This window comes from Meleagris gallopavo, chromosome 21 (genome assembly GCF_905368555.1).
Source record: "Meleagris gallopavo chromosome 21, MGAL_WU_HG_1.1, whole genome shotgun sequence".
In the NCBI taxonomy this organism is placed as follows: Eukaryota; Metazoa; Chordata; class Aves; order Galliformes; family Phasianidae; genus Meleagris; species Meleagris gallopavo.
The window spans coordinates 6310617-6328406 of NC_139424.1; the positions used below are offsets into that span (position 1 = coordinate 6310617).

Consider the following 17790-nt stretch of genomic DNA (forward strand, 5'->3'; position numbering starts at 1 on the left):
GCTAGCATAGGGGCTGCTGTGTTCCAATGGCATAGCTCTGGCATTGCCAGCTCTGTGGGCAAGGAGTTGGTTGGGGAATCTAGAACATCCTCTGGTCACTGGACTGCTCCTGGAGGCCAGGCTGGGTGCCCTCAGGTACCAAAATGATGTGGAATTGCCCCAACTGCACTAACTCTGCTGGGATCTCACTCCCAGGGTGATACGGGGTGACGCCACGCTGGTGAGTCACTGCAGTGCTCAGAATGGCTTCACCCCAGGCTGAGGCATCGAGTGACCTCATGGATGAGGCACAAGAAGGGATGTGCCCGGCAGCATCTCAGCTCCTGGGGCCACTGCATGGGTCTCCCTGCCACCAGCAGTGACCACAGCCTCTGTGCTGGCCTCAGCATGGGTGTGTCAGTCACAGCACTGTCCTTGTGGGCAGGAGGGAGTTGTCCCACAGAGACACCTGTGACCCGTTTGCCTGGCTTCAGGGTGATGCATGCGTCCAGCTCAGCACAAAGCTTGTGCACAGCACCTGGCATCTGGGACTGCAGCGTATCACCTGCACCATCCTCTCTGCCAGCTTGGGGACATTACTGGGTCGTGCTGGAGTGAGGCAGCTCCCTTTGGTGCAGGAGAAGGAGTTGGTGATGGTGACAGTTGCTGAGAGCTGGGTGTTTGCCAGCCATTGCATGGGCAGATGCTCACATTCATCCCATGTGTGGGGACAAGGCTGGCAAGACACTGCCTTATGGGGATATGGGTAGGCTTTGGGGAGCACTGGGACCAGCCCTGAGCCCACAGGGACTCACCCCAGCTGCAGGGCAGCTTGGTGACTCCAGCTGAGCCATTTCTGTTGTGGGGCAGTGATGGAAGCGGGGGGCTGTAGTGTGGCAGGCGGCCTCAGGAACGCGGCATGCTCAGGGTAAGGTCTGCAGCGCTAGCAGCATCCAACCTGGCTTTTATTATGGCTCTGTTCAGAGCCTGCTAAAGCCCTTCCAGATGTGCACTGCCAGGGCCATCAGAGCCAAGGGGACCCATGGGATGGGGCTGGGGCAGATGTGCGTGTTGTTTTCAATTAATCTCGTGCTGCAGAGTGCGGAGGCCCATGGCTCCTGACCTGGCTGGGCAATGAATGGCTTCACTTGTCGCTGTTGGGGCTGCAGTAACAAGCCAGCCCCTGTGCCGTTGCCATACAGGAGATGTGGGAAAGGGGTGAAAGCCCCTTGCATCTGTCCAAGGGTCCCTGGCCAGAACTGTGGTGCTACTGTGCAGGGGGCTGTGGCAGGCATGCTGTGGCACTGTGGTGGAGGGGATGTGGAGCTGCAGGGCTGGGGCTGGCCACGGTCCAGCTGAAGTCTCATAATCTTTGTGTCCAAACCTACTGTAGAGCCCCATGGGAGCCCAGGGTAGCTGCAGCCTTTCTTCTCCTTCTCCTCCTCCTCACTGTTCCCAGCAGCCACAGTATTGGGTTTGAGCAGGGAGCCAGGGCAACTTGGTGTCTTGGTGTGCAAGAGGGGACGTGAGGGACTCCAGCACCCCTCAGCACAATGTGCACTGGCTTCATGAGCAGCCAGAAAATGTGGCAGGGGAATGATAGCTCAGTGGCCAGAGCTCTGGACATCTTGATGCTTGCCTCGAGCATCTCCCAAGCCATCAGCTGCCAGAGGAAACTCCAACGTCCTTGAGGAGTGACCTCATGTGTGTGGCATGAGCCTCGCCTGGCAGCTGCACACACATGGCTCTGGGACCCCCGCCAGGTCCACGTCCCGTCCCCTTCCCCGAGGGGACATTAGTGCCGGGCACTGCCCTACTGCCTGCCCTGTGCATTATTACAGGGATCGATGGGGACAGATCAATGCTACCAGCTGGGGACCAAAAAGCCCCAAAAGGCCATTGGAGTGAGAGCTGGCTGCTCTGGCAGAGCCCCATGCCCTCGGGTGGGAGCAGAACCCCTGATCTCAGTCCCCATCCCTGTGGGAAGGCGAGCCGGTGGCAGCCTTCCTCACCCCTGCTATCATGTCTCCAGGGATGAGATCCCTGATCTCCATTCTTTTGGGTCCAGAATCAGCACTGTCACCTCTGCCCCAGTCCCGCATCACTGGGGATTGGGGACACCTCTGTTCCACCTCGCTGCCACCTCGCTGCCACCCGTGTCAGGGCCTTGGGAACACCAGAACCTTGCTGCGGCCCAGGGGAAGCATCACCGCGTCCCCTGCTAGCCCGAAAGCCTGAAATAGCAGAGCCTGTCATTCCCAGGGGTTATAAATAGCCCTGGCTATTGGGAGATGTTGTTTTTTTCTGCATGGAAAATGCTGCCCTAGTTCTGTTCCATCAATCTGCCTCCAGAAATAGTCCCGATTCTTGGAAATTTCTTGTCTCTGGGGTGTGTATTCAGCTGGGGGCTCAGGGGGGACTGATCCCACATGGGTTCAGCCCCCAACCCAAGGGGACCCCGGATTGTCCCCTTTGGTGTCCAACACCACCTGCGGTTTAGGGGGGGGTGGCGGCAGGTGGGCAATCAAGGACCCTCACGTGCTGTCTCTCCTCACAGCTGGACCCGCAGGCTGTGCAGACCAAGAACTGGCACATGGACGTGATTGAGATGAATGGGGTAAGTGGGGCCCAAGCCCCCTTCCTTGGGGTGGGAGCTGCCAGCTGGGATCCAGGCTGTGGGGCTGTGTGACACAGAGATGACAACCGGGGCATCTCCCGCAGATCAAGGTGGAGTTCTCCATGAAGTTCACGAGCAGAGACATGAGCCTGAAGAGGACCCCATCCAAAAAGCAGACTGGAGTCTTCGGGGTCAAAATCAGCGTTGTGACAAAGTGTGTACAGGGCTGCGGGTGGCTGCTGTCCCACTCCCTGTGGGATCTGGGAACGTGGGGCTGGTGGGGTCCAGCAATTACTGCTTACACCTCTCCTTTCTGAGCCAGGCGCGAGCGCTCCAAGGTGCCTTACATTGTGCGCCAGTGCATCGAGGAGGTGGAGAAGAGAGGCATTGAGGAGGTCGGCATCTACAGGATCTCCGGCGTTGCCACGGACATCCAGGCACTGAAGGCTGTCTTTGATGCGAGTGAGTGATTGCTTCTGTCCATCTGCAGGCATCATGCACCCTTCCAGCCCCCAGTCCTGCAGGCTTGGGGTCTGCCAGTTGCATTGCACAAGGTGCAAATTGTGTGGGTGGGTGCATGGGATCTGAGCCCCCAGAAGGGAGCCTTGCAATCCCTGACCTATTTTTGGTGGTGTTTATGTTATGGCTGTGCTCTGCCTCCATGCCTGGCCGGCTCCCAGGGAGACACTGAGTCAGGGCAAGGTTGCAGAGGGATTTGCAAATTGTTCCGCGTTCCATTGCCCAGCAGGCAGGGACCACTCAGCTGTGCCCAGCCCTGGCATGGCCAAACAATCCACTCCCAACAGCAGCAGGAGGGTCGGAAGTTGGGTTAATGCTCACACTGGTGCACGTCCCCTCCGTGGGATGGTCACATCCACAGGGACCCATGGTGTCTCTTGGAGTGCCGTGGGGCTGGGGACCCAGCTGTGCTGCCCCCTTATTGGGCACTGGGGAGATGCAGGTGTTGGCAAACAGGAAGCATCACATGTGGCTCTGCTCTCTGGCCAGATAACAAGGACATCCTGGTGATGCTGAGTGACATGGACATCAACGCCATCGCTGGCACGCTCAAGCTGTATTTCCGGGAGCTGCCCGAGCCCCTCCTCACTGACAGACTATACCCTGCCTTTATGGAGGGCATCGGTAAGGCCTCGGGGATAAGAAGTGGTCTGGCCATGCTGCTTTTCCCCACCATCCCGCTCATGCAAGGCTGGACGCCCTGTCCTGAGCTCTCTCTCCTTGCCCCCAGCCCTCTCAGATCCTGCTGCCAAGGAGAACTGCATGATGCACCTTCTCCGCTCACTGCCTGACCCCAACCTCATCACTTTCCTCTTCCTGCTGGAGCACTTGAAAAGGTAACAGCTTGGTGGTGCAGGGCAGGGAGGGCAGCTCAGCCTTTGGCATGAGGCAGCTCTTGGCTGCCTCAGCCTGCCTGCAGCTGCTGGGATGAGATCTGTGGCCTCAGCAGAGGGCGGGGAATCAATTTGGAACCATGCAGTGCCCTCTTAGAAAACAGCACTGCATCCCTTCTCATCAGTCCAGGAGCAAAGCACATTGTGCTAATCCCCGTAACGTGTCTGCAGGGGTGTTCAGCTTTGCAGAACCATCCTGAAGCTGCATGCAGCACCTTATGCTGCTGTAGTTGCATCTAGCATGGCAGAGGCTGGAGCTCCTGTGCCGGCTCCATCTGGAGCAGGGAGAGCCCATCTGAGACCGGGGAAGGGCAGCAATGGTGGACACACAGCTGTCAGCAGAGCCCAGACACAGTGTGCTGTGAGCTAGGGAATGGGACTGGCAGCTCGTGTTACTCACATCGGGAACTGTTTTTCTCTGGTTTGGCTAAAAGCAAACAGAAAAAGTGATTGCTGCTGGGGGTGGGGAAGGAAAATCCATTTCCATCCCGAGAATTGGGCACAGGCAGTTCCTACATCTGCTCTCCTGGCTGGGGCTCAGCCGAGGAGTGTGGCCACCTGCTGACATGGCAGTGCAGTCCCCCAGTGTGGCGTAGATGGGGCCAGGGGCCAGTGTGCATCCCCCATGCCCTGCAGGGGCTGGGGCAGGGCGGAGGCTCTGTAGATCAGAAGCAGGCCAGGCTACGCCGCTGCCACATCACACTTGGGGCTCCCAGCCAGGCCTGGCGGCTCCTGCAGAGGCCATGAAGGGGGCTGAGCTCTCTGCCCTGCCCCTGGGTCTGAACAGTCAATGCTGGGGCTGCAGGGTGGGAGGAAGGCTTGGTGTTTGTTCCCTCACGTTGCCCCATGCCTGTGCTCTGGGGGTGAAGCTTTGGGGGCTCACATTTGTGCTCTCTCCCCATCCTACAGGGTAGCGGAAAAGGAGCCCATCAACAAAATGTCCCTCCACAACCTGGCCACAGTCTTTGGGCCAACACTGCTGAGACCTTCAGAGGGGGAGAGCAAAGGACACCTCACCCTGGCATCGGACATCTGGTCCCACGATGTGATGGCCCAGGTAAGAGCCGAGTTGGCAGTGCGGGGGCCCTGAAGGGCTTCCCCTGTCTGTTCTCACTGGGGATTGCTGCTCAGGGCATGCTGGCAGCACTCTCCTTTTTGGCCTAACACTCCCTGTTTGCCCACCGTAGGTCCAGGTCCTTCTCTACTACCTGCAGCATCCTCCCATCTCCTTCACGGAGCTGAAACGCAACACACTTTACTTCTCCACGGACGTGTAGCCCGCAGGGAGGAGGCACCGGCTGCAAACACTCCCAGCTCCCTGCCAGGGCCATGGACCGGATCGCGGCCCCTGAGGACATCAGCCTTGACCCGAGATGTGCTGCCTGCAGCTCCTGTACAATTGTGTACTGATGGCCTGGTGCCGCCCCAGCGCCGTGCCGCTCTGTAAAGTAGTCGTGTCTTATGTCCCTTCTTGTGTTCAAGAATTGTTTTTATGTATATTTGTTCAACGGATGAGGTAGTGACTGACAAGGGCTGTGGACACAGGCTCCTCCTTTGGCTTACTTTCTCCTGGACTCCTTCCCACCCGCTGACTCCTGCCCAGCAGCCCTCATCTCACCCTGCTCAAAGCCTGCAGCACCTATCAGTGCCCAGCTGCTGCTTGGCTCTGGCTCTGCTCTGCCTCGCTGCCTGCGCCGTTGGACCCCACACCTGGATCTGGTTCTGCACCATGAGAGCACAAAGCAGGGCATTGCTGCCTCCCTACCACATCCCTGCTCAGTGCTTCAGGCCAGTCTCCTTGCTCCCCGTGCTCCACCTGCAGGGGTGCAGCATGGTGGTTACCTCCCTTGGTGTTCTGCAGGTGTCACAATTTCCCCTTCACAGGGTCTAGGGTCTAGGCCTTGTTCTTGCCAAGCAAGAGTGTTTCCCTGCCATTTCTGTATCCCTGCCTTAGCTTTGCACGTGCCCCTTCCAGCCAAGCACTGCCACTGGGTTACCAACCCCTGGCTGCAATGCACTGCAGCTCCATCTGCATCCCACAACAATGCTGGCCGAAGCCCCAGTGAGGAAGGGGAGGTTTTGTTTCCCTCCGTGGCCCAGGGAAAGGAGGAGGAAAGCCCTTGTGGGCTCCTTGGCTCTCACTCCCGGAGGCAGCAGTGCTTCTCACAAGGCTGTATTAATGGCCGTGTCCCTGCCCTTACAGGTGGGTGCTGGTGCCTGCTGGGACACAAAGCCTCAGTTCTGTGAGCCCACTCTGTGTTATCATGGGGAAAGCCCCCTCCTCGATTGCGGTGGCCCCACGCACTCCTGTGCCAAAGGAGATGGATGAGAGGTGACCAAGCATGTCCCCACTACCAGCCTTGCCTTTACCCACCTGACTATCAGACTGTTCCAGGTAGAGCCCGGCCGATGCTCCAGGTGTGTCTCAAGCCCACCTCCCTGGGGAAGACAGCACCTGCCGGCCCCCCACCAGCAAAGCAACTACAGGAGGGGAGGTCTTTTGGTCTCCCTCTAAAGGGCTCACACTCCAGCCCCTGCTCCTCTTGACTACCAGCTAAACAGAAGGGAAACAGCATAGCAGAAAATAACCAGGCGTCTGTCTTGGCCCTGGACCCAGGAAGGAGGCTGAGCATTAGATCTGACTGCACAATGGATCCCTGTACGTGTCTGATTTGTTACATGTGTCCAAGTCTGTCCACCATAGTGTCATTCCAGATGGAGGCTCTGTACAGCCAAATCCCCCTGTGTGATGGTGGCCGGGGACCACTCCGCACAGCCCCGGTACAGCAGGCGGCAGCTGTCCCTGTGGTGGGCTTTGTTTGTCCCCACAGGAGGGGAAGGTGGGGGGGGTGAACTTTTGCAGCTACAGGTAGAATAGAACTGTTAATTAATATTTGACTTTCAGAAGTTGTTAAGGATATATTTTTGTTTGTGTTCTGTTTCAATTTCTGTAGATTATAAACTTTAAATGGCTGTAAACCATGTGAAGAGAAAAAAAACAACAACTGTTAATAAAAATGCAAAGCCCCAACATTTGCACAAAAGGAGCCCTATGGTGTTGCTGCTTGCACGAGTTGATCACCGTGGCTCCATAACTGCTGCTCTTTCAGTCATGGAAATCTTGCTAGTTGTGTTTCAAGCCAGTGGTATAAGCACGGGCACTGTGCCAGGCAGTCTTTTAGGAGACATCTTATGGTTTGGGCTACATCCTTGCATTTCAGTACATTCTGGAGAAAAAACCTGGACTGTCTGGAGCCAGCTTGTTTAATCAGCCCAGAATTACTCAAGCTTCAAATTCAGCTGACTTGCACAGCTTCTGCCTGAGGATACTGAACAGGCACAGCGAGGGAGATCAGGCGATCAGGAAACCTCAGCTGATAGATCACATGGAGCTGTCTCCCCACTTCTTTCCGTGTAGGCATGGGAGACAGCACGTCACCAAAGTGACCACTTTCTCACTAAACACCCAGCTGGTGTTGCTCTTCCAGGTAAGCAAATGCTGTGCTGTCCTGGGATGTCAAACCCTGAATGCAGAGGGGAAGCAGGTGGGAGAACCCCCATTAGATGTTCACAGTGCATTTTAAATCCTGCTGTTCCATTGCAAGGGTGGGTGTTTGCCCTTGCACGGTGGCTCAAAGAAGGTTAAAACAGCATCTAAACTATTTTGAATATAAAAATTATCCCCTGAGGTCTGAAAACAGAGTTTGGTTAGAAAAACAAGACAGCTAATAAGAATGCAAATCCAAAAGGGAGCAGCCAGCCAAGCTCATGAGCAGGTGCTCTGACTTCAGTACCAGCATTCTGCAGAAGTGATGTTTCACTTTCTCCCAGTTTAACACTGGGGAGCTGAGAGGTGGTGTAGGAAAAGGATGGGAAGCAGACAGCGTGCTAAGTGAACGCCTTGTTATCTGTCTTTATTCTCACAACTCTGCTTTAAAGCCCAGCCATCAAACTGCTGGAACTGAGGGTGTGAGCCTGTGGCAGTATAAAGCAGTAGCAAAACTGCTTGTACTCCCAGGGCGAGGTTAAATCAGGCAAGCCAAATGGCTACAGAGAATTATACATCTGCAACAACCTCTTTTTTATCCTTAAACTGTTTTGTTCATCTGCCAGGAACCACATGGTCCTAAGGCACAGGATTCCTTTTTGCTTTTCCCCTTTAAGAAATGGTAAAGAAATCTGGCATTCGTTCTGTACTTGAAATAAGACAAGTTGTACAGATGGTGGTTTGTCTTCAGTTGGTATTTTAAGAAAAGCCTGGAACAAACTATTTCTCCACAGGATCTTACCTCTCCCCAACAGAGCAGCAAGCTGCAAACCAGGAGCTGCTAAACACTTGCAGCATATTCAAACACACGGTAACATAAACCACTGCTTTCTTTATGAAGATTGTCCTCCTGCCTCTTTTGATGCTAGCAACAGACTTAATCAAAATCAGACCCAAAGGATCGAGAAAGCTCAGAGTCCAGGCTTGTTTCCTGGAAACTGACAGTCAGCTGATCCGTACTGGTGATACTGCTCCCTGTGCCTGGCTCCATCCTTGCACATTCCTGCAGGCCTGCCTGAAGCAGCATGCCAAGGCTCGCAGCCAGATTATTGTTAGTCATTCAGGAAAAGCAGCCAGCATCATCCAGCTTGCACTGATCAGGGCTCCAAGGCAGTGGAAAGGTAAGCCTGATGGTTCTTCTGCCGTGATGCAGGCTCTGAGCAGCAGCACTGGAACGCAAGGAAAACTTGCTCCCAAGGGATCCTGCTGTTACCGCAGATAGTAATCAATTGCTGCGGAAAAAGCAGCAAATCCACCACAGCCGATCACCCCTGCCTTCATGCCAGCTGCAATGCAAAAGGGTGGGAAAGAATGAGACAAAACAGGGAAAAAAAGATTCCTTGCAGCAATTAGCCTACACTGCATTGGCTTGGAAAGCTGACACCTGCAGGAATCTGGAGGTCCTCCACCAGGGAATGCTGCCACTGCCCAAGGGAAGGGGGTAACCTGGCACAGATGGGACTTCAGCTCCCACATCTGGATTAGCGTAACACAGTGACTGTGTGCCGTGTTGCTAAGTCTCCCTGCACAGGCTAGGACATAAAATAGCAGTGGCCACTGCCGATTTAAGGGTGCTCTGATTCAAAGCAAGTGACTTTATTGTTGGGCAAGGATGGACAGCAAAAGCAGCTGCTACTTTGAATGCTCTAAGAGGATTAGGTGCAGGACAGACACAACTTAACAAGCTCAATTAGAAGCTCTTTTGAGAGCACTTTCATTTCTTCTATGCTCTGTAAACTGCTTTTGTCTTTTTGATTTTGTTTTCTTAAAGATAAGTAAGTGAAGTTTGATATTTCTGCTGAGCAGCAGCACAGTTCTCTTCCTGCCTGGGGCTCTTCTTCAGATGTTAACAGTCAAAGCTTCCCAAGAAGTCCCCACTAGGTCCTGCTGGACGAAAATCTCAGTCCTCCTGCTCTTGCACAGCTAAATAGAATTGCCTGTTTGATTTGAGATGGGAGAAAGGAGGGAAGCATTGTATAAGCTGTGCAAGTTAACAGAGTTCTTGTCAGTGAAACAATATATATAAGTAGAGTCTATTAACACAAGAGCTGTAACTTCAGCAAGTTGCTCAGAACATATTTTTGGCTCCCTCTCCATGACACCCCAGAAGCATGTGGACAGCTAGCACCATTTCCTGATTTGCTTTCAAGTCACTTCTGTTCATTTTTCTCCGATCTCCCTGTCCTGTACAACCAGCCTTCTCTACCCACACATATTTTTCAAGATGACAGGAAAATGACAGAGATGGCAATTCTGCCAACTTCAAGCACATTCTCATGCTGACATCAACATAACCCCATACAAAGAGATTTGCAGTGTGTGTTGCCTTAAAAATGCTGCCTGTTACCATACCAAATTGCTGTCTTATCACAGTAGTTGCTAGCAGGCATCACCAACCTCTGAAGCCGATTGCTCCTCCCGTGATGCAGCCACTAATAACACTGTTCCTCCAGTCTGACTTTCCACGATACTGTGGAATTAAAAAACAGAGACAACAAGTAAATATGGAGTAACAACTCGACATCTGTGCTAATACCAAGGGAGATGAAGCGACATTCCAGACGTTTCACATGAGGATGTTTTTCCCTCTGATTTCAGCAGATGGCTCCCCTGCACTGTAAAAGGTTTTGCACGGCCAGGCGGAGGGGAAGGAGCAGGTCAGCAGCAGAGGTAAGACACATCCGCGTGGTGCAATGCAGTGCTACAACAGACTCTCAGGTGAATCCATACAGCCCCCAGAAGGCAGCATTGTGCACTGGAATTAGCTCACAGATTTTAAAGGCACTGTGAGCACAGTCTGGCCATGCAGCCTGCTGCTCAGCATGGGGAGAGCATCAGCAGCCTGCGGGCAAACATTAGCTATGGAAATTGCATGAGCACACTAGTTTTTCACCAGTGCAACATCTGTTTGTTCTGCTTCACTGTGCAAACAGATATACTTTTCTTTTATATAAAAACTAATTGTGTTTTTCAATTAAAGGACAGTACTGACATTCATAACAGACTCATCTTCCTATTTAAGAAAATGGACAATAGCTGTAATGCCGAACCGCACGAGGTCACTTCTTGCTGTAGGGGCAAGATAAAAACAAGTCTATTACTTCAGAACTCTCATCAAAGGATCCCTTTCTGCACATACAATTTTTGGAGGCTCAGATGGCCATGTTGCAACTCCCAGTTTGATCTTTTAACACAACAAGAAGTTATTTGGAGCTTAGGTTTCAAAAAGTAACGCCAAAATCCAGGACTTGAACGGGAAAGGTCTTCACTATTGCACGCAGCTCTGCTTATTCCATCAGAGAACAGCTCTGAAAACCTTTAGAACTGAAAAGCTTAAATGAGCAAGCAAAAGGAAACGAGCCAATCCCTCACCACAGTGCAAGGGGGCTTGGACTCATGAAAAGTGATCAAGTGTATAATAAAACCTTATGTAATGTTTGAGAGTCATTACTCACTGATTCCACCACGCACTCGGTGCAGGAGAACATGGCGCCCACGATGGCGAAGTTCTTGGCATAGGAAATGCCGCGCTGCCCCATGTCCTTCAGCACCTCCTTGGCAGTCGGGGTGCGATAGGGGTCCTTGGGGTCGAAGCCCACATTGGTGTCGATGCCAGCAGTGAAGATCCCAAACGCTCCTCCGAGAACGAACCCTGGGAAAGACGATGGGTATGAAATGAACCTCTGGATTGGAGCAGCGGTCTCCTCACAGGATCAGAGCTGCCCCGGTCCTACGGGCAGCACGAGCGCTGTCCCTCCGTGTGGTGGGCACTGATGCTGACCCTCCTTTACTGCAGGCACACAGCACGGAGCACTCTTCCTTCAACTGGGGAGGGAAGAAAGGAGACCCCTCCCGAGGCCCACGGGCCAGAACGGGCCCTGAGTGCTGAGGAGGCCGCAGCCTCTCCCTCAGCCCCAACCCCTCCCGGTACCGCGGGACCCCCGGCCCTCCCAGCCCCGCCGCACCCCCCACGCAGGCCAACGCCGCTTTGAAGGCGCAGCTCTCCATGGCCCTCTCCACCATCTTCTGCTCCTTGCTCTTGGGCGGGCTGGGAATGCCCCCGAAGGTGTTAGGGTCCCACACTCGGGGCCGCCGCTGCTCGCCCACCAGGTGCTGCAGCAGAGCGCTGTACTGCAGAGGCGGCGGCGGCTGCGAACCGCCCGGCGTGGAAGGCGGCGGTGCGGCCGCCATCGCTGTCCTCGGCGCCGCGACCCGCTCCAGCCGCCGGCAGCGCGGCTTCCGTAGCGCGGAGGGAGCGGCGCGCGGGTGCCGATGGGTGTCGTAGTTTCGCTGAAGGAGACGCCCGCGGTGCGGCGCGGTGCCGCGACTCCATCTCCCAGCGTGCCCCGCGGCCGCGCCCGAGCGGGGAACTACAGCTCCATGCATGCTCCGCGCCGAGACACGCGATTGGCCGCGCTGAGGGCGGGGAGCTCCGTTACCCGGCGTGCCGCAGCCCCCTGGCGGCCGTTGGGGCCGGTGCAGCTGAGGTGAGTGCTCCGGCTGCCCGAGCATCCTCGAAGGCGGCAGCGGAGGAGGCGGCGGCGGTAGAGAAGGCGGCAGCAGCAGCAGCAGCAGCAGCAGGTGAGAGCGGCTTTCAGTGGGATGGAGAAGGGCTGGGAGCGGGCCGTGGGCAGCCGCGGGCTGTAGGAAGGCTGAGGAGCCGCAGTGCGGGGCCGCTCTGCCTCAGGTGCGCGGGGCGGCGGGAAGCTCTGAGGCGCCGTTCTCGCCCGCCGCTCCGTCTGAGTGACTTCTGGGGGCAGCAGGTCAGCCTCGCCATGGGGCCGGGAGCTGCGGGTCCTGCGGTGGTGTTCCTGCACAACACCGGGCCGAGCCCTGAGGATGTCCCTGGGGTGGCGAGGCTTCATCTCGTGGCCCTCAGGGCTCTCCTGAGGTGTGTGAAGGTGCGAGGTGCCAGGGATCTCCTGCAGCCCATCTGAGCAGCCTCTGGTGCAGGGAGGCGCGGAGAGGCAGCTTTACTTCAAAGGTGCTTAGAGAGCAAATGAAAGTCTGCCTTTCTGTCACAGAATGCAAACTGAGCTCACGGCAAGTCATATAGAAACCTCAGTCCTTCTGTGCTTGCTCTGTTCGGTAATGGGGTGGGAAACTCTTCTTCTGTGCCCTGCTCAGCGAATGAGGAGCTGCAATGTTAAAAGCCTTCACTCACATGTGTGTGTTCCATCTCACTTTGCTGTTCTGTGGAGCAGAAGCACTGCTCTGCTCAGCCCAGCACACTGCAGATGGGTTCGCTTGGAAGAAATAGCCTTGTTGACTTCAATGTTGGCTTGGTTTAACTTTGTTACCTATACATTTTTAACTCCCGAGAAATAGCTGTGGTGGTTTCAGCAGGATGCTTCAGATCTGTGTGCTTCAAGAACTGAAAACGATGTAAAAGATTTGCTCCTTGTTCTTAAGCAGTGAGTTAAATATGAGATCTTCCTGATGCCATGCGGTGCTCTGAAAGGTGACTGCTTAGAAATCCGAAGGATCCAAAATAATTTTTTTCTTATTTCTTTTTTCTTTTCGTTTTCTTAAATTCCTTGCCCTGTGTCTTGTTTGTGCTGGATATGCAGGTTCAAATAACAACCTGAATTAACTGAGTTCTTCTTCAAATGAAGCGTTGAAGTTATTTTCATCAACTTTCCTCTTTTCCTCTTAAATTCCACTGCCCTCTGCTGGCTGGACCATCAGACCTGCCCAAAGCTCTTCCCTTGCTATTCTTATACTCTTTAAAGCTTTTTGTATTTTAAGGTCAGAAACTGTTGCAAAGTGTGCTGTTAATATCTACTACTATGGGATCTTTATATAAGAGAGGAGGTTGATGGTTGAGCTCCCTAGGGAGCCCTGAACTGTAGATCTCAATCTTCTCTTTGATCCACACTAACCTAGTTGGGCTGATCTTGAAGTCAGACTGCAAAGCCTATTTTCCAAAGGCGTAAAGGGAAGAAAGATATATGCTGGTATTTGATGCTGCGAGTTTACATGTGAAGCTGGAATACTGCTTTTAATTTCTTTTCTGTGTTTCCAAACCCAAAATCGTGAGTTTGTTTGCTTGTGAGTATAACAATATTTCACAAGTATTTTCACCCTTGGTTATATGAAACAATTATATTTATTTATGAATATGTATATTGAATTAAACATTTCCATTTCCCCTTTAGGTGTTTATCCTTTTCTGCTTCGTGCTGTTCTCTGTTCCACCTTTGAACAAATATATGTGCTTGAAAAGTCCTGATGAGATTATCCAAATGGTCACATGAGGGAAGTCAGATGGAACATTAAGGCTAGGAGAGGGAATCTGAGAGTCTGAGACATCTCCAATGAGTTGTTCATGTGAAATTTTAAGTTGCTTCTTCCTTGTCCCAGGTGAAACCTCTTCAGTTCGCATGTCTTCTCCATGTGTGATGACAGGATCAGGTGCAGCTGATGGTGGCTTTGCTCAGGCCTGTGATGGATCCACTGTGCTCAGCACTTCAGCAGAGGGCAGCATACAGGAATATTACATGACTGTATTTCACTTGGCCTGTGCAGTGACTCAGTTGTTATCCCACATTGCAATGTTCTCCAGACAGGGTTCTGAAAGGCAGATTGTTCAAACATTGGAAGTAATGGTTTTGCTTGAAATCCTGGTTTTGTGTGTCCCTCCAAGATTTTGAATAGGCTTCAGCTGTCATTTTTGGCAGTGCTGTTTGAAAACAAAATCCAAAGGTTTTTGTAGCTGAACTTTATTTTGTAATACGTTGTCAGTTCCTGAGTCCTTTCTGAAGCAGGAAATGGCTGAAGATGGAAGCTGAAAATAGTGAGCTGAATCCATTCTTTTTCACTCTTACACCTACCTGCCTGCCCCTTTTCCTTTCCCAGAACTGCAGCAGCCCAAGGGACAGAGAGGAAGAGAGGACAGGTTCACTGATGTTCTCACAGAAGAAGGGAAACCTTTCCATTGTACCACGAGCAGAAGAAAACACGTCAGGTTTGTAGTGCTGGTAGCTGGTTGCTCTGCAGCCCTTGCCTCTCCTGGAGCCCATAGGTTCTCCATGACTAGAGAGGGCTGTGCTGGGCTCCATTCCAGCAGTACCACCTAACACTTTCACTCTGTAGTTCTCATATCCATGAACTGAGGTTGCAGCTTTCCTACCTCTCATCCAGGTTCTAAATGTAATGATTTTTTACCTATGGGATTTTAAATTCTTGGCTTTGAAAGGACATTACAGCAGTAAATTGCTTTGTGAATTATGCCTAAATCCAGTAGATTTAGTTACTTTAACATCTATGCTTCCCTTGGCTTATGAATTTAACCAATTTTATGTTTGAGAGTGCAGTTATTTTTTTCTTCTAATACTAAAAAAAAAAAAAAAGGCTTTCTATGCTGGAGAATCTGTCACTATGATGGCAAACGGCTGAAGTATTAATAACAGGTCACATTTTGGAGATGGCAGTAGGTATATGGGAGGTAAAACAGAAAAGGAAGCCTGACTCGCTGGTTTTTCTTCAGGTCAGATAGACTGCAGTGATATAGACACAGATTTAAACAAGATCTCCTTTCAGGATCAGCAGGTTTGTTCCTTGTGGCTCTGATTTGTAGCTCAGGGAGAAGGAGCAGGATGTGTGGTTTTTGAGCTGTTTGATCCTCTCTTCCTTCTCTTTAACATTTTATATCTCAAAGTGAACATACTTTTTGACCATAGTCCCTTCAGTTTTGTCCCACTTCAGTGAGCTACTGGTTTCCTTCTTCCCAGTTTCCCCAATACTAGGCGTACTTTTGCTTTAATCTATGAAATCTAAAATGCACTCGTGTTGTGGGCTAAAAAAAGATCTGTGTAAAGTTTCAGACATCATCGTCTCCCAGGGATTTCAGCCGTTGCTATAGGAGCCCAAACTCTCATTTGAGAGACCTTTCCAATGTGAAGAAGTTGATACTGGGGAAAGTTGTCATGGAAATACGCAGCAGAAAGGGAATCTCAAGGTGATAATTGTTCCTGGCTTAGCCAGCTTGAAGTGACTTGGTGGCTGGAGATCTGGTCCTGCAGATTCTTTGTTGCATTCCACCAGTCTGGAAGGCTATGGATTCAAACCTCAAGAAATGCACTGTTTGACATTTAGAGCTCTAGTTCTCCCAGGATAGCTCTTCATCAAAGTGAGCTTCTTATGTGCTGCATCCATGTTTCCCCCTGCATGCAGATAGCAGTGTGACACTGGGGCTGTCCACCACTGTTGGGCGGTGCTGCACTGCCTGGACCTGCAGTGCCACCGATGTCCCCTGCAGGAAGGAAGACCCCTCTGGGTGCCAAGGGCAGCAATACATCCCACAGCCTGGCCCTGCTGTGGTAGTGAGCCACAGCACAGCCCCTATTGCACTTCTGGAGGGGTTCACAGAGCTATTGCTGCTGAAATGTGGCAGTGGAACAAATTTTTCAATGACTAAAAATAGCTTATTCTGCCAACTTCAGTGCTGCCTCAGGTTTGAATGGAACGAGCACTTTGTGTGCAGCCAGGTGGTGGTAAGAGCAGATCTCTCTGTATGTTCCTTGTCCACTTACTCCATTACCTGACCCAGGTTTCTGGTTTCAAGCTTTTTCTGCTTTTTCTTAATAAAGCTTCTTGATCCCTAATAGAAGTGATTGTGGGAGAGCTGCCTTTGAATGTCTCATACTGGTGTTACCATGGTAACTGCTGCAGGGGTTTCTTGTTGGGAGAAGGTTTCCAGCTCCCTGAGATACAGCAGGGCAGCTCAGGCTGCCTGCAAGCTCTGAATGAGATTACCCACAATATCAAAGAGGAAATACATTAGTTCTTATCTTTAATAGTGAATGTTAATGGTAATGGAAGGCTGTAAGATTGATGTTTCTCACGTTAGATGTCCTCAGGTGAGAGAACTGAAGTCAGCTATGTGGGCAGTGAGAGCCCAAACTTTTTGCTAGGAGCATGGCTTTCCCAGCAGCTCCTGCAGCAATAGGGGAGTGTGGCTTTCCTTGATCAATCCAGTGCTTGACCTTTCCATTGATACTGCCAACAAGTAACTAATTAATCTTAATGAAGGATGTGGAATTGTGGTACTCGCTACAGGAACAGACATTCCTATTCAGGTTTATTCAGTCTGTAGTAGAAAAAAATGATCTGCCTTCTATGTTCTCTTTTCTCTGTATTCCCAAACTGTGGCTGGGTGCCACACTAGCACTGCTAGATGGACACTACCAGAGAGACTACTACAGACTTTGCTGTCCTGAACTTCCTAATCTTCCCCTCTTTCCCACACAGTGGCTTTCTTTGCCAAGTTCCTTGGGTGTTCTTGGCCTATTGGTCCTCATTTTACCAGCAGTAGTTCCTTTTGCCTTCTCCAAGTGATGAGTTCACAGATGTGCCTCATATTCCCTCCTGCGTGTTTCTTAACAGTTATGCTGTATCATGACCGCTAATGCTGGAGGAGTTGAATCTCCGTGTTTGAGAGCTACAGCTTTCAGGCAGCAGTGAGTGCAGTCATTCAAACAAGTTGACTGGAAGCAATCAGTTGCTGAATGTTAATTTGGATTCCCCCTTTTTCCTGCATTTGATTAGGCCACCAAAGCCAAATCTTTATGCTGCAGTTCTGGGTGCCTGTCAATAACAGCAGGCCCAGCTTCTGCAAAGCTGCTGACTTCCTACTGGCTGGGGGCTGAAATCAATGGGTGCTGAAGATCCTTACTAGCTCTTGATGTATTGTCAATAAATTAGGTGCCTTTGTTTCACTGTCTTTGAAACAGATAAGGGTTACTAAGCTGCTGGTGCTGTTTAAACAATCCATAAAAAAAATTAATAAATGCAAAGAGTAAGAACAGGAATGGAACTTTAGGATATTACTGTATAGAGAACTAAACCTTGCAAATAGTGGTGGTTTTTTTTTGTTTTGTTTTGTTTTTTTCTCCTGAAATCCTGATCTTCATTAGAGGGCATGTTAGTCTTCTGGGGTTTGAGCTCCTTGTGCTTCATCATTTTTCTCAGTTAATTTGTCCTAGTTCTTGCTGCTGCTGGGCTCCCTGTGATGCACACTTTGCATCCAGGCATGCCCTGCAGTTCTGGTTCCATTCAGGGTCTGTCAGCACTTCCAAATCCCTTCAAAACAAAGCTGGCACCTTGGCTCTTTTATTTCCGTCTCCCTGAAATGCATCAAGGAGTTCAAAGCGGTGAGATGGGACATTCCTACACCATCCCTTTGGGGTTTCTGCTTCGAAGGCAGCCTCCAGCACACGTCATCTTCGGTCCTT

General features: G+C 51.7%; 3 protein-coding genes across 6 annotated transcripts in view; 2 read left to right on the plus strand and 1 right to left on the minus strand.

Annotated features, from left to right (window-relative positions):
• The window catches only part of ABR (ABR activator of RhoGEF and GTPase), a 30371-nt gene extending 23316 nt beyond the window's left edge, over positions 1–7055 (plus strand). For all 3 annotated transcript variants that reach the window (XM_085241052.1, XM_085241053.1, XM_010722098.4), the window contains 7 exons: positions 2537–2596; positions 2701–2810; positions 2919–3058; positions 3605–3739; positions 3846–3951; positions 4918–5065; positions 5196–7055. In XM_085241052.1, coding sequence (XP_085097178.1) covers positions 2537–2596; positions 2701–2810; positions 2919–3058; positions 3605–3739; positions 3846–3951; positions 4918–5065; positions 5196–5285 — 789 coding nt within the window. In that variant the 3' untranslated portion in view covers positions 5286–7055. The remainder of the gene's footprint in view (positions 1–2536; positions 2597–2700; positions 2811–2918; positions 3059–3604; positions 3740–3845; positions 3952–4917; positions 5066–5195) is intronic.
• A 1176-nt stretch (positions 7056–8231) lies between these two features.
• On the minus strand, positions 8232–11956 carry TIMM22 (translocase of inner mitochondrial membrane 22). Of its 2 annotated transcripts, none has more exons than XM_085241054.1 (4): positions 11521–11956; positions 11011–11207; positions 9953–10025; positions 8232–8841 (listed from the first exon to the last, which is right to left on the minus strand). In XM_085241054.1, the coding sequence occupies exons 1-4, from the start codon at positions 11939–11941 to the stop codon at positions 8765–8767; spliced, it is 768 nt and encodes a 255-aa protein (XP_085097180.1). In that variant the 5' UTR covers positions 11942–11956; the 3' UTR covers positions 8232–8764. The 2 variants fall into 2 exon arrangements, with proteins under 2 accessions (XP_085097180.1, XP_085097181.1); XM_085241055.1 differs by lacking the exon at positions 8232–8841 and adding an exon at positions 9120–9492.
• A 50-nt stretch (positions 11957–12006) lies between these two features.
• SPECC1 (sperm antigen with calponin homology and coiled-coil domains 1) overlaps positions 12007–17790 on the plus strand; it is an 81929-nt gene continuing 76145 nt past the window's right edge. Inside the window, exon 1 of the mRNA XM_085241047.1 lies at positions 12007–12136. The gene's annotated coding sequence lies outside the window, so the exon portion shown is untranslated. The remainder of the gene's footprint in view (positions 12137–17790) is intronic.